Source organism: Phallusia mammillata, chromosome 6 (genome assembly GCF_965637545.1).
Source record: "Phallusia mammillata chromosome 6, kaPhaMamm4.hap1.1, whole genome shotgun sequence".
NCBI classification, from domain to species: domain Eukaryota; kingdom Metazoa; phylum Chordata; class Ascidiacea; order Phlebobranchia; family Ascidiidae; genus Phallusia; species Phallusia mammillata.
The window spans coordinates 19,399,870-19,415,232 of NC_137257.1; the positions used below are offsets into that span (position 1 = coordinate 19,399,870).

At 37.3% G+C, this 15,363-nt stretch overlaps 1 protein-coding gene and 1 pseudogene across 1 annotated transcript; one reads left to right on the forward strand and one right to left on the reverse strand.

The window, feature by feature from the left end:
- Positions 1-2,651: 2,651 nt before the first annotated feature.
- Positions 2,652-4,601, reverse strand: LOC145234079 (uncharacterized). Its single transcript, XM_080098859.1, has 4 exons — positions 4,475-4,601; positions 4,120-4,155; positions 3,454-3,599; positions 2,652-2,955 (listed from the first exon to the last, which is right to left on the reverse strand). The coding sequence occupies exons 1-4, from the start codon at positions 4,563-4,565 to the stop codon at positions 2,725-2,727; spliced, it is 504 nt and encodes a 167-aa protein (XP_079954985.1). The 5' UTR covers positions 4,566-4,601; the 3' UTR covers positions 2,652-2,724.
- Positions 4,602-8,231: 3,630 nt separating this feature from the next.
- On the forward strand, positions 8,232-10,204 carry LOC145232943 (uncharacterized; annotated as a pseudogene).
- The last annotated feature ends 5,159 nt before the right edge of the window (positions 10,205-15,363 follow it).

The window sequence follows — 15,363 nt, forward strand, 5'->3', positions numbered from 1 at the left end:
CAAAATTAGAATTCCAGACAAAGGTTGGAACTGCGTTCTGAACCACAGTCAAACGATTTATCTCACGCTTAGCGACAGCAGAAAGTTGCAGTGTACGCCTGTGGGCACGGTTAATTTCTTCCTCTTCCTCCTCTCGGTTTATAGCTTGTCTGTAATGTCTGGAATAGTTAAAAAGTCTTGCGAACCTGATGGACCTACGTCGAATTGATCCTCTTATATTAGCGCGGTTCATTGCACTATCTCAAATATTAGGCACACACAGAGTTGATTAACACTCTGTATTTCTTGAATATTTGCTTTAGGCGATATCGTTAGGTTAGCTCTTGACCAGCTAACAACAGCAGTGAGATAAAAACCACAATTAGAATCCACAAATAGAACGGCGAAAACATCAAAGTCTACGCTTATATAACAATGTGAAACATTGGCCGGTGTACGAATTCTTTTTCTCATATTACTTATATTATTTATTTTAAGGTAGCCATGTAATTTATAGTGCCATAGCGCCTTTTGGTGAACACCATATGCTTTTTCACAGGGTGGAAACGACGCGTTCTAATACGAAACACAACTGCGGAAACATTGCAAATACCAACGGAAATATGTGTCATAAGGGAATAAACACTATGTTTACTGTTAGATCTTTCTGGAACCCGAAAAATGGCTGAAAATAACTTATGACTACCATAGAAACGGAAATATAAACATTAGTCTCTGCAGAAACGTTATTGCGAAAATACAAAAACGTTATTGTGAAACGTTATTGCGAAATAACATGCAATCGTTTTCATAAACATTGCACAATAGTGTTGCAACCGTTACACGCACTACACCTTTCACCACATTTCATGTTTGTCAAAAACGTCTTGTGCAAACTGGGCCTCAGTTGCTATCTGCTGTCTGGTATTGTTTCAATGAGTGTCATCAGGGGTCTCAAACTGAAACGGCTTTGGGGGTCAAATAAAACAAACTTTTAAGTAAGTCGAGGGCAGCACTATCGATATCGAACAAAAATATTGCAAGATGAAAAAGTAAAATGCTCATTTATGCCATTAGCTACATTGAAAAACAATATGGTAATAAATAACAAACAGGTACACAGTGTGGCAAAGTGTAAGTCAACTGTACTGTATTGCTTTGTGTAGAAACAATGGTCTATGACTCTATAATGACGCAACAATGTATAAAATATGACGCAACAATTTCAAATGCTGATTCTAAAAACAGGCTAGTTCGATGATCCTGTAAAAACGTGGCATATATACCACTAGTAGAGAATGATTGTATTATACAAACTCACTACTCTAGTCAAAAAGGGTATAATTGTTTACTTTAGATACAAAGAAATGGTCTGACAATTTTCCGATTTGCAAATGCCCACCTTGCTGGGCCGGATTGTTACACGATAGACTGGGAAAAAGTTATCACCTTCCTTGAATATTCGCAGACGGTTAGTGAAAAGTCAGTATACAAACAAAACAACGACTGTAGTCTAAGCCTTAGACTTAGACTCTAAGGAACCAGATGTTGTCCGCCTTGTCACTTCAAAGATTTACTTGTTTTGTGTTTGTTTTGCATTAAGTAGTAGACACACAAAAAAGACAAGCGTGAACTGCTTTTTAAATATTTCGTTGTTTGAACAAAAACATTACGAAACCAATTTGTTAAATCTATTCACACTGATATGGGTGAAAACGAACCGCTGATTGAAAGCAAAGGAAGAATTAATCGGTAAAATGGCTACAAACACAAGCACACATATAATGTACTTGTTTTGTGTATGAACAGAATCTTTATGGTGGACACAAAATAATCTGCAAAACTGAGGGACAAGAAAGAAAGTGGAATGAAATCAAACCGCTTTACAAAGGAACATGTATAGAAGCCCACACAAAATTTAAAGAATAATCCTGAATCTTGCAATTCGGATAAGCACCAGATCTTTCCGATTGTGTGGTTTTTTTTAAATCACCTGCTTTTTTGTTCTTTTACCTGTGTTGTAGATTTTTATATGTAATCTTTCTTTTAAAGTTTAAACGTTTTATTTCTGTATTTTTGTATCATATCCATCTTCTTTTCTTCTAATTTGTAAGTCGAATTGTTGTGATACCGCTTAACTGTAGCAAAGAGCAAAGATTTGCCGTCGAGGCCCCACTGCAATTACTTGCTCATGGTGCGTAATTGGTTAAGCCAAAACGCAACAAATACCTTTGTACGTAGATACCCACCATTCGGCTGTTTCCTGCTTTGCTTTGTATGTGATTGTTGGACGACGGATTTTGATCATTGTTTCGATTTTACTTTGCTTAATGCAACAGCTGTTAAGTAAATCAATTTAAAGAGATGTTAATAGATGTTTCCGGTTGTTGCAGCAGAACCGAGAAAACACTACCAAGGCCTAAGATTAAACTAACTTGGGTTGTTTGCCCTTTGAATAACTTAGAAAGTTCACCCACTGCCAGCATTACTTAATATATCTCTATTATGAGGCTGTTTCAAACTACATTAACTCAAACAAATGTATTTTAGTGATTTTAAACTACTGTGATGTTGTTTTGTATAAATTGTGTTTCCGTACATAAAAATCATGCAGAAAAGTAGAAAACACTGAACTATGGTAATACAGAATCACGTAGCATCAAGTTCTATTTATTCAACATTTACTCAAAACAAAAACACAGAAATGCGTGATCGATTTAAAAACAAACAAACAAACATGGTTTGTCACTCGTAACTCTCCCATTTTAGTTCATTGCATGGCGCAGGCCAACCTCTGCTTATGCCATCCCGAATTAGATTCACCAATGCGTGCTTTATTGCACCTCTTGAAGATTGTAGATTATCGCATTTTCTGCTTGAGCCCGTGTCATCCCAGCTTGTTCCGTCATAGACCAACTTGAAACCCTTGAAGTGCCCTTTAGCGTTGCAGTGTATTGTATTCCCTCCGTAAGAAAACTAAGAAAATGGCAAAATTTTGGTTGAAACAATTTGCATGGATTTACACTCTTTGAATAAACTGCGAGTCGCTTTCAATCACACCTTGTTAGTTGGTGTGAATTTTGCCAAAACCACTAAAGGTCAGCAAATGATGAAGAAAACTAGGCATTTGTTTAAAGAAAATTGAAGCAGATTTGTTGATTTCAGATGCCTATTATTTCAGTTAATTAAGCATATATATGTGTGTGTATGCATATAATATATGTGTGTGTATGCATATAAATCTTAAAAACGATGCATGATTTCTGACATATTACAGTTTTCAGTATCTTGAAACAGAATTGTAAGAGAATTTTTATTCTTAATAAACTTATTAGATAGTTTTAAAAATTTGGAACGGTTATATAATAAAAAAAATAGTTTTTCACATCTTGTTGTGATTTTGAAGCGTGTTTAATTGGAATACTGGTTAAAGATAAATTGTCCTTAGAGTTTTTAAAAATTACTGGCTGTTACCGATTCTCGGCCTTTTTCTATCTGTTTGTCCAACATCACCCAGTCAATCGTACGACATTCAGGACCTTCAGTGCAAGATGGACATTTGCAAACCGGAAACACATCAGACCACTCCTCCGAGGTTTGACAAGTCGCGCGATCAGGCCCTTTGTGCAAAAAAGTGCAGGTTGAACTAACATAATACCCACTCTCGACTTTCCCTTATTTCGAAGAAGTTACATGTTTGCATTCTACAATAAATTTTGGTCTAAATAAGAATACAAAACTAAAACTGTTTGAACATGACAGCACAGGTTCAGAATTTTTGGATATTCAGACATAAATTATTTTCAGGTAAAAAGTTACCAATGTAGATGTTATCCCCAGCAATGTATAGCGATGAGTTTTGTATAGGACTTTCAATATTTAAATTTATCTTTCTCTGACCCATTTTATTTGGTACAAAATAATCTGCAATAAATTAAAACCGCTATTTGGTAAGTTACTTTTCTTAATAACCACGTTTTTACGGGTAATATACAAAAAATGAAGTTAAATTATCCTACAGTAGGGTGCGCAACCTTTTCGCTATGACGGCCGGATCGCCGATTCTTATTTCACCAACGGCCGCCAAAATTTTGTTTCAAAATTACTGATGTAAATTGTAAACAAACATGTTCAACTTACCTTGTACGTCAGTAATTCTTTCAGGGTTTAAATTGACTGTGCAAAAAAATTCGTAAAATTTCATACATTATATAAATATATATATGTTATGTATGTTTTGTATATAATTGTCTGTTAAACTTATGTTTCTCTGATTAGATTGGTTATAGGTCCAGGTTCATAAGTTTCTTCCAGTTGGTTCCTCTTGCATCTATTTTTTAATGTGAACTTTTAGTAATGTAATGCTCTTATTGTTTTGATAAAAAATAATTTTGACATGACAGCACGTTAAAAATGTGACTTAATTTCTACATAAAGACTGTCTTTAGGATATTTAAATACAAAAGTTTCTTTTGGGGCTTAAAACTGTCCTTACCTATGTAGATGTTATGTCCCGCAGTGTTCAAATTTGCGTTTGGCATAAGATTGCCTCTCAAATTTGGATTTGCTTTGTTGTTTTCATCCATGCTGATGATCAAAGAACAATCTGCAACAAACTAAAACCAAACCTTCAGACAACTGATCCTATGAGAACAACGCTGTTGTTATTATTTCATAGTGAAAGTGCCCAAAACCCGACATGAGCTTAAATTTAGGTTTGAAAGGTGCTTAAACACACAAATTACATGCAATGCAAAGTGCTTACCAATACAAGTACGTTCTAATCCCAAAATATATGAATAATTTTTAAAATATTTTTTAGACATTAAGATTAGAATCGCTCACAAGAATTAAAAAGGCTTTGAATGTACATCAGCTTGTCATGTAACTTATAGCTAATCGGTCAAGATCCAAAACACATACCAAAGTTCTTATACTGTGTTACAAGCCCGACTATTTCCGAAACGCCTGCCCATATGTATGCCAACTAATGTCGCCTGAAAAATCCGGGTCAATTACCAACTTCATGCACAGATCGAGTTGAACAGTCTGAAGATCAGCCTGTTTATGAGGTCATCATCTATATTGTGACGTTTGTGTTGCCTGTTTTTTCGTACTGTTTTCACACATTAAGCGTACGAAAAATGTTGGACGCGTATGGCTACTAGGCTAGAAATACTCTTTCCAGCCCACTAAATCTATTTAGAGCAGTTTTAAAAATCAAATATTTAGCAAAAGAGTATTAATTACGTCCCGGTTGCCAGTGCTAAAATACTTGTTACGGCCGCATGAACTCGTCTCTTGTCCACCCCTGTCCTACTGTAGAAGTATTCTTTTTCGCAAACTTAAACGGCATAAGCGAAAAAAATGTGATTTAAAGTTTGTAATGTCATGCAGACCTAAACTACAGCAAGTTTTCACCACTGTTTCTGACTGGAAAACAGCACAACAATCTTCCGAATGTTTTAACAATGAAGAAACGCACCGCAGCGGTATACTGTGCCCTAACTATTACATATATTTCTACATCAGGTCGATACACAGCATAAATCGTGCTACAATTCCTTTCACAGACAACTACTTGACTTGTAGTGCACGGTCAAACCGTATTTCTACGCCCCAAGTCAGTTTTTGTGCCCAGTCATTGCCAGTAGCATTTCATTATATGTACGTTGTTGCGGGCCTGTGTTTTGTTCTGTTGCCGTAATTTGAGACGCCAAGGGTTTCATACAAGTATCGGGTGTCGTTGTATGTAATTGCAATACAGCTTTCAAATAGGACAAAACAAGATCCTAAACAAAACACTTTTTAGAAATCAACAAAGATTGAGATATTGTGCTCCTACGTTCGAGTTTATTCATGTATATATATTGATCAGTTTTGAATTGGATTAGAAAAAGTTTTCAAATTCCCAAACCAGAAATTGTCTGGCGCACTACACCTTTCACCACATTCCATGTTTGCAAAAAAACGACTAGTGCAAACTGGGCCTCAGTTGCTATCAGCTGTCTGGTATTGTTTCAATGAGTGTCTACATAAGGGGTCTCAAACTCAAACGGTTTTGGGGGTCAAAAAAAAACAAACTTTTAATGGACTCCGGCAGCGACAATGTGACTTTTTCTACATTTTAGCTATTTAGAATTGCCATACTTTTCGGGGATTCCGTATCACTAATTTTTTTTGTCCTATGATTTGTCTAGAGATGTACCGAATATTCGGTTTGCCGAATTTATTCGGCCGAATCGGTCGTTTTTGCAAAGATTCGGTTTCGGCCGAATAATTTGTTGCGATTCGGCCGAAACCGAATCTTTTCCGAACACAAATTTAAAGCGTTAAACGTGTCTTTTCTGATTATTAAGGTACCACGCAATCTTTCAAAAGCCCAAACATAACGAAAATTGCGTCAATTTTATCTTTTTCAACACATTATGGTTTTTCCCACTGTGGTCAAAAATGTTTAATTCATTGGCAGGTTGCCAATCATGCTTGAGGCAATTTTAAACCCCACAGAACTAAAATGAGGACGAAATACAACAATTCTGCACTAGTTGCCTGGTACATAAACATTTTTTTCATGTCAAACGCATACTGTAAGAAGTCGCGTGACGTCATAAATGATTCGGTTGATTCGAAAAAAATCAAAATCAAAATTTAGCCGATTCGGTACAACACTAGATTTGTCGTTTTCGAGATATTCAATCAAACAATGAGCTCTCGAGCGACACCTTGGTTTAAAATGCAGCAGCGATTGTTACGCCACCTCGTACCAACTTCTAACAATGGCGTTGGTCAGCTGTTGTTTTTGTTGCTTGTTTTAGCTTTGATGCGTACATTTTTAACTGTTTACAACTGACAGAACCAACGTAAATTTGTAGTTGACAGTTAAGCATTAACTAACAACTGTTGGCTTAAAGATGTAGATGTTTTGTTGTTCATAAAAGGTATTTTTACCGTACCGTATAAAGTCTCCACACTAGAACAAAAATACTGACTATTTTAACCATGAGCTCAAGTGAATCAGAAGAAGATAGTTATGCTTTTGTGGATTAAGGAGATATTGTAGGCTATTCGTTTGAACCACAGTACCAAGAGATTGAACTAAGCGTGGACGAACCACAGTCAGCCAGCCTTCAAATGCAAATGGAGCACACAAATTGGTAACAGTCTTGCCTTGCTGAGCTAAGTTTAGTTTTAACAGTATTATTGTAGGTGTTTATGTATAAACTGTGTGATAATGAAGGAGAGAAATCATGTGTTTGTTACCATGAAATTAGTAAAGTGCAACAGCAGTTAGCCAAATTCAACGAATATTCTGAGTCGAATCTGCTTTGTATAACTCCCCATCCTGGATTTGTACCCATATGTCTCAATGCGTATGCATTAGAAACAGCATATTATTGATTTAAACGACAATTCGGAAGCCATGATGGGGGTAACACCCGAGTAAGTTTTACTGAACTAACTGAAGCACATACAACAAGCAACTGCTATATATTTAGGCGTTACAGATATACAGCCTACAGAGAATTTGTTGACTGGTGCTGGGGAAGACTTGGAAAAAACTTCAGGGTTACATTGCCAGCATGCGTCGTAATCAAAGTTTGCAGTACTTTTCCTTCTGACGAGTATGCTGAATTCAAGGGTCCGAAACTTGTATGATTTCGGTCAAAAATACATGCATAACGAGGCGTTGTAGTGTCACTCGTTTGTATTATTACAAAAAAAAATTATGTGTGCGGCAATCGAGGCCTGTTGGGTACAGTTATCAACGTAACTAACAGATATGAGCAAATAGTCATACCATATAACAACAGAAGAATGTATTAAGAAACAATCGTACCTAAAATTCCAGCGTGCGGCTTACAATCGAGCGCGGCTTACATTATTTTTTAACACCTCAACATGCGGCTCACAATCAAGGGTGGCTTATTAACAAGGGCGGTTTACAATCGAGTAAATACGGTATCTGTTTCATCTCGAATCGCAACCATACACAGAACGCACTGCAGGCATTTTTGCACCCTTGAGTCTAAAAATAAGAACAATTAAACACCAAAGTATTTTAACTGACCAACGTTATTGGCGTCACTGAACGTTAACAACCACCGACGACAAACACGCTCCAAAGTTCCAAACCAAGTTGTTACGAGGTGACGTCACATGACGTTTGGACAATGTGACGAAATATCCGCAAGGTGTCAGTAATTTGAGATTTTAAACGTAAATGTTTGACTAATAACATCGATTTTCATTCACGGTTGGCGCTCGTAGCGAGCGGACGCAATCAAGCAATGGATAAAGGTCCAAGTTTTGCGCAAGTCACGCAACAAAAGGGTGGGGGCTATTTAAAGAGGCCCACCTGTCTAAGTTTTAAAACGAGAAATCAAAGTAAAAGAGATGATATTTTGAATATCATAGAAAAAGAGAGTTTCCCTGTCCAAAAACTGATTGGAATCTCAGAAAGGAAAGGAAACCTAGTCGACATAACATGCACAACAAGAAAAGCTGTTTTAGAACTGTTTGAAAAACTGGTTCAGGTAGACACAATTTATTCGGTCCGACTCTACGAATCTGATAAGCTTAATGTGGCGGTAGGATGGGTGCCTATACCTTTCCCGAACGAAGAAATCAAAACAGAATTTCAAAAAAGATTCGGTGAAGTGAAGAATATCCAGCACCGAAAAGATAAGAATGGTTTACTAACTGGAATGAGAATTGTTACGCTAGACAAAGCTGATGTGGAAAAAAATCCAATACCTAGTTACGTGACATTACATGGTTATGAGTTTTATTGTACATACAACGGCCAGCAAATAACCTGCAAATATTGCTCAGAAGTTGGACATAAACAGCAAGACTGCCCAAAAAGTATACAAGACTACCCAAAACTCTCAGAAACAAGCAAAAAAGGTAAACCAAGAAGGCAAGGATTGCACCGCTTCTGATAAGAAACGAAACAACTTGGACGGCGCGGAGAAGATAAGGGCACCATTGACTCGAACGGGACAACAATAGATTTGGAAACCGTCCACACCCCAAGCGAAACAGCAGAAAAGGAGATAAGAAAACCCGAAACTAACTTGCCTGATGAACAGCTAATTAACGGATCGCTTTTGGAAAATAAAAATAGGTCATCAAGGAAACGGCACCAACGAAGCCCAACCGAAGGAAACCTACATCAAGCGAAATCGATAAGTCTAAGTGAACTAAATATACCAATTTCCTGCCCGAAATGTAAAGAAGAGAGCTACGTAACAGAAAAAAATTCAACATTCTTCTGCTGGAAATGTTCATCGGAGTTCAACATTGCTGCATCGTGCTGCAACGAAATTGATAGATTTTTGGTCCCGGATAGGGAGGTGAAAACTAACTGTGTCACATTCCACCACCCATGAGAAGGATGACGTGCTGCCACAAGTTTCAGCCGGAGTACCAAACAGATGAAAGAACTTTCGAATGCGTGGAATGCAGAAAGTATTCAATGTTTTGCATTTGTAAAACTGTTAACGCTATACCAAAACGGACAATGACTACTAACTGTGTGAATAATGCATGCAAATATACGCTTGTCCACTGTAGCTGTGGGAAAATAACATCTCAGTTAATGGGACCTAACAACCCGTACTTGTGCGATTGTGGCTTTGAATATGAATATGATATAGACATTTGTGTAGAACGTATTTAAATGCCTCTCACTGTAATAACCTACAACGTAGCAGGGTTGCGAAACACTAGGAAACGGCGAAGCGTTTTTCATTTTTTGAGACAAAAAAAGTTCGATATAATGTGCCTACAAGAAACGCACTCATCTGCATGAAATCTCAAGCAATGGGAGTTAGAATGGGGCGGGGAAATTGTAGTTTCGCACGGCACAACAAAAAGTAAAGGAGTGGCGGTTTTGTTTTCCAAACACCTTTCCTACCTGAAACACGACGTGACTATTGATAACCACGGGCGTTATATAATCATTGAGCTGGAAATAAATGACCAGCAGCGCATAACGCTGTGCAATCTCTACGGGCCTAACCAGGACAACCCGCAATTCTACGAAAACGTCTTTCGGGTTGTAGCTGATAAAAGCGCTAAAAGCGGAACCGAAAATATGGTTTTGGTTGGTGATTTTAACTGCGTACTCAATGACGAGCTAGACAAGACAGGAGGTAGAGCAATGCACACTAACCAACGCGCAAAAACTACCATCTTACAAGCTATGGAAAACCTTGAATTATATGAGGTTTTTCGTATCAAACATCCAAAAGCGAAACATTACACACGGCTAGTAGGCTCGATTTTGTGCTTGTCACAAACGAACTACTAAACAAGACAACCCATATTCAAATTGACCCAAGCACGCAATCGGACCACAGTATTGTTAAACTTACACTTAACCTTGATAAAATACCCAGGGGTAGAGGCTACTGGAAATTCAATACATCCTTATTAGAAGACCGGAAATTTGTAGAAAATACCAAAAAATGGATCGCTGAATTCATCAAAAATAATGACAACGGGGAAGTGTTTCCGCAAATCCTGTGGGAAGCACTAAAATGCAATCTTCGCGGTTGCGTTATAAAGTATGCAAGTGAAAAGAAACGAAAAGCTAAAGCAAAACAGACAGAGCTGGAAAATATACTTAATGAAATGCGAAAATTACCCGAACCCCATGATGAGCGCACAACCAGCGAAATCGCAGCTACACAAGAAAAATATGATGATATTATTGAAAGGCATACCAAAAGCGCAATAATACGAAGTAGAGCGCGATGGGCTGAATATGGAGGTAAAAATAATGCATACTTTCTAAACCTCGAAAAACGGAGAAATGGAAAGAAAACTTCGAAGATAGAAACGGACCAAAAGACAATTTTACGCACCCTTCAAGAGTATTTTGAAACGTTGTTCAGCGCGAACAAACACCCGTTGTGCACCACCAGCGAAATATACGATTATATTAATAATATAGCGTGCCCAACACTGTACGAGGAAAAAGCGCGTATGTGTAAGGGAAAATTGCCCTCAGGACAATGAAAAATAACAAATTCCCGGGACTAGACGGTTTGCCAGCGGAATTTTACAAAGCGTTCTGGGAAGAATTAAAACAGTTACTGGTTAGCGCACTCAACAACGCATTCGAGACAGGATCTTTTGGTGGACAAATGGCTTGGGGTGTAGTAACCTTAATTCCTAAACAAGAAAAAGATGTCCTATACGCGGAAAACTATCGTCCGATAACTTTACTGAACGCTGACTATAAGATAGCAGCCAAAACAATCAATAGCCGTATCAAAAATGTGCTTCCGACAATCATCGCCCCCGAACAGACGGGCTTTGTCAAGGGAAGATACATAGGAGATAACATAAGAACGCTTTTTAATATTCGGGATTACGTTGCCGAGCAAGGAACTTCGGGGGCCTTTTTGTTTATAGATATTTGTAAAGCGTTCGACTCTGTGAATTGGGACTTTCTTAATGCAGCGTGCTCAAAATTTGGTTTTGGAAACGACTTGTGCAGGTGGATAAAAACGTTTTATGCGGGCTCGAAATGCTTGATTATAAATAATAACCACATGCCAAATCCTATCAGGGTTGAAAGGGGTGTTCGTCAAGGTGACCCGCTGTCCCCTTCGCTTTTTGTACTCGCAATAGAATTTCTAGCCTTGGCAATTAAAAGGAACAAAAACGTGAAAGGAATCAGTATAGGAAAACAGGAAGTAAAAATTTCGCTATTTGCTGACGACGCCTTACTTTTTCTAGATGGGTCGGAAAGTAGCTTTCGCGCAGCATTTGATGAGGCAAATGTATTTGGTATGCACACTGGCTGCAATATAAATCTCGCAAAATCAAGTGCAATGCACATAGGCAAGGTAGAGACAAACCCAAAATACTACCTGAAATCAGAAGGTTTAACCTGGCCTAATACTTTCGTTAAGTACCTCGGAGTTAAAATTCCTACCACCAGATGCAGTGGTAACCTGTTTACACTAAACTTTGAATCTGTAAGTAAGGAAATTCAAGCTGTAACAAAACCTTGGTTGGCAAGGTCACTTTCCCTATTGGGTCGAGTGATTATTATCAAAACGTTGGCGATACCCAAGCTACTTTACAAGCTAAGTGTTTTGCCTGTAAATATACCTCGACCGTTTTTAAAAGAAATTAAAAGAAAACTTTTCACCTTTTTATGGGGCTCAAACTGGGAGAGAGTAGCAAGGAACAAACTGTGCTGTAAAATTGAAGAGGGAGGGATAAATATGATAGACGTGGAAGCCTACGTCGATACTGCTTACGTCTCGCTTTGGAAAAGCATCGAAACGAATATTACTTCTATACATACCATGATATGCATCGCAGCCACCAATCTAAAACCAACCCATAAACAAGTTAAAAAACTAACACCCCTCAGGACGTTTTGGTCATCGGTCGACCTTTGGAAAGATTGCGTAACCCAGTTTTGGCAGCAGCCCACTGTTTACAACAACTGCATGTGGTTAAATAGAAGTGTATTGTTCAAACGAAAACCAATCGCCTACGAGAATTTCGTTAACGCTGGGATACTTGAATACCACCAAATTATTGACAAAAAATCGGAATATCAAACTTTCAATAAACTTTGCGAAATTTACGATTTGGTAAACAACAGTAAAAATCATTCTGACTACCAGTGTCTAATCGCGGCTATTCCCACTACATGGGAAACACACACCTCAAGTAAAATTTACAGACAAACTTCCACTGAGCGGCCGACCAAGCAAGAAAATAAATGGGAGGAGATTTTACAATGGGAACCGCTCACCACTGAAAAATGGGGAGAAATGTACAAAATCTATACGATTGCACAGTGGAAACAAAACTACGCTCCTTCCAAATTAAGTTTAGTCCTAGGGCTATTGTTCTAAACGATACCCTTTATGGCTTCGGGATTGCTGATGCTGATGAGTGCACTTTTTGCGGCGTGTGCAAAGAAACTATGTTACATTTATGTTGTGAATGTGTATGTGTACAGGCATACTGAGAAAATGTTAGTTCATGAATCGACAGTGTTCTAGGCTACCGAATCGTTTTAAATAATGGTATAAAAACGTTTGGACTTCATAATGAAAAATTTGATCAATATTTTCTGAAACTTGTGAATTGCATGCTTTTAAATGCCAGATTTGTCATCTACAGATGTAATATACAAAAACTAAAACCAAGAGTAGACATGTTTGTGTACCAAGTGAAACGTTGCCAATGTAACGAAAAAATCATAGCAGTGAAAAATGATACTCTGTCTAAGTATAAATTAAAGTGGAATGCGCACTTGCGTTAATTGCCTTTGTGTTTGTTCGCTACTGTGTGTTCCTATGTTGTTATTTTGTCATTTTCATATTTTATCGCCAATAATAAAAAAAATAATAACATCGATTTTTGTAATTTTAAACCTGAAATCGTGTTTATCAGAATTCAACAAATAACATATTACAAAATAATTTTCCGGTGCCGGGGCTCTTTAAGTAAGTCAAGGGCAGCACTATCGATATCGAACAAAAAATATTGCAAGATGAAAAAGTAAAATGCTCATTTATGCCATTAGCTACATTGAAAAACAATTTTGTAATAAATAACAAACAGATACACAGTGTAGCAAAGTGTAAATCAACTGTACTTCATTGCTTTGTGTGGAAACAATGGCATACAATGACGCAACAATGTATAAAATATGACGCAACAGTTTCAAATGCTTATTCTAAAAATGGGTTAGTTCGACAATCCTGTAAAAACGTGGCATATATACCACTAGTATAGAGATGATTGTATTATACAAACTATCTAGTCTAGTCAAAAAGGGTATAATTGTTTACTTTAGATACAAAGAAATAGTCTGACAATTTTCCGATTTGCGCACCTTGCACTGCTGGGCCGGATTGTGACACGATAGATTGGGACAAATTATCACCGTCCTTGAATATTCACAGACGGTTAGTGAAAAGTCAGTAAAAGCAAAACAACGACTGTAGTCTAAGGAACCAGATGTTGTCCGCCTTGTCACTTCAAGTGATTTACTTGTTTTGTGTTTGTTTTGCAATTAGTAATAGACACTCAAAACGACAAGCGTGAACTGCTTTTTTTAATATTTCGTTGTTTGAACAAAAACATTACGAAACCAATTAGTTAAATCTATTCACACTGATATGGATGATAACAAACCGCTGATTGAAAGCAAAGGAAGAATTCATCAGTAAAATGGCTATAAACACAAGCACACATATAATGTACTTGTTTTGTGTATGAACAGAATCTTTATGGTGGACACAAAATAATCTGCAAAATTGAGGGACAAGAATGAAAGTGGAATGAAATCAAACCGCTTTACAAAGGAACATGTATAGAAGCCCACACAAAATTTAAAGAATAATCCTGAATCTTGCAATTCGGATAAGCACCAGATCTTTCCGATTGTGTGGTTTTTTTTTAAATCACCTGCTTTTTTGTTCTTTTACCTGTGTTGTAGATTTTTATATGTAATCTTTCTTTTAAAGTTTAAACGTTTTATTTCTGTATTTTTGTATCATGTAGGGAAGGTATTTTTTTCAGGCGTCGGTTATCCATCTTCTTTTCTTCTAATTTGTAAGTCGAATTGTTGTGATACCGCTTAACTGTAGCAAAGAGCAAAGATTTGCCGTCGAGGCCCCACTGCAATTACTTGCTCATGGTGCGTAATTGGTTAAGCCAAAACGCAACAAATACCTTTGTACGTAGATACCCACCATTCGGCTGTTTCCTGCTTTGCTTTGTATGTGATTGTTGGACGACGGATTTTGATCATTGTTTCGATTTTACTTTGCTTAATGCAACAGCTGTTAAGTAAATCAATTTAAAGAGATTTTAATAGATGTTTCCGGTTGTTGCAGCAGAACCGAGAAAACACTACCAAGGCCTAAGATTAAACTAACTTGGGTTGTTTGCGCTTTGAATAACTTAGAAAGTTCACCCACTGACAGCATTACTTAATATATCTCTATTATGAGGCTGTTTCAAACTACATTAACTCAAACAAATGTATTTTAGTGATTTTAAACTACTGTGATGTTGTTTTGTATAAATTGTGTTTCCGTACATAAAAATCATGCAGAAAAGTAGAAAACACTGAACTATAGTAATACAGAATCACGTAGCATCAAGTTCTATTTATTCAACATTTACTCAAAACAAAAACACAGAAATGCGTGATCGATTTAAAAACAAACAAACATGGTTTGTCACTCGTAACTCTCCCATTTTAGTTCATTGCATGGCGCAGGCCAACCTCTGCTTATGCCATCCCGAATTAGATTCACCAATGCGTGCTTCTTTGCACCTCGTGAAGATTGTAGATTATCGCATTTTCTGCTTGAGCCCGTGTCATCC

Bases quoted from the DNA above. Each gene is read 5' to 3' on its own strand.
- LOC145234079 (XM_080098859.1), bottom strand. From the start codon at position 4,565: ATGGATGAAAACAACAAAGCAAATCCAAATTTGAGAGGCAATCTTATG. The intron at 3,600-4,119 runs GTAAGTTGAACA...TTTTGCACAAAG, and splicing joins AAGAATTACTGACGTACAAG to GGCCTGATCGCGCGACTTGT. The intron at 2,956-3,453 runs GTAACAGCCAGT...CCATTTTCTTAG, and splicing joins TAGAAAAAGGCCGAGAATCG to TTTTCTTACGGAGGGAATAC.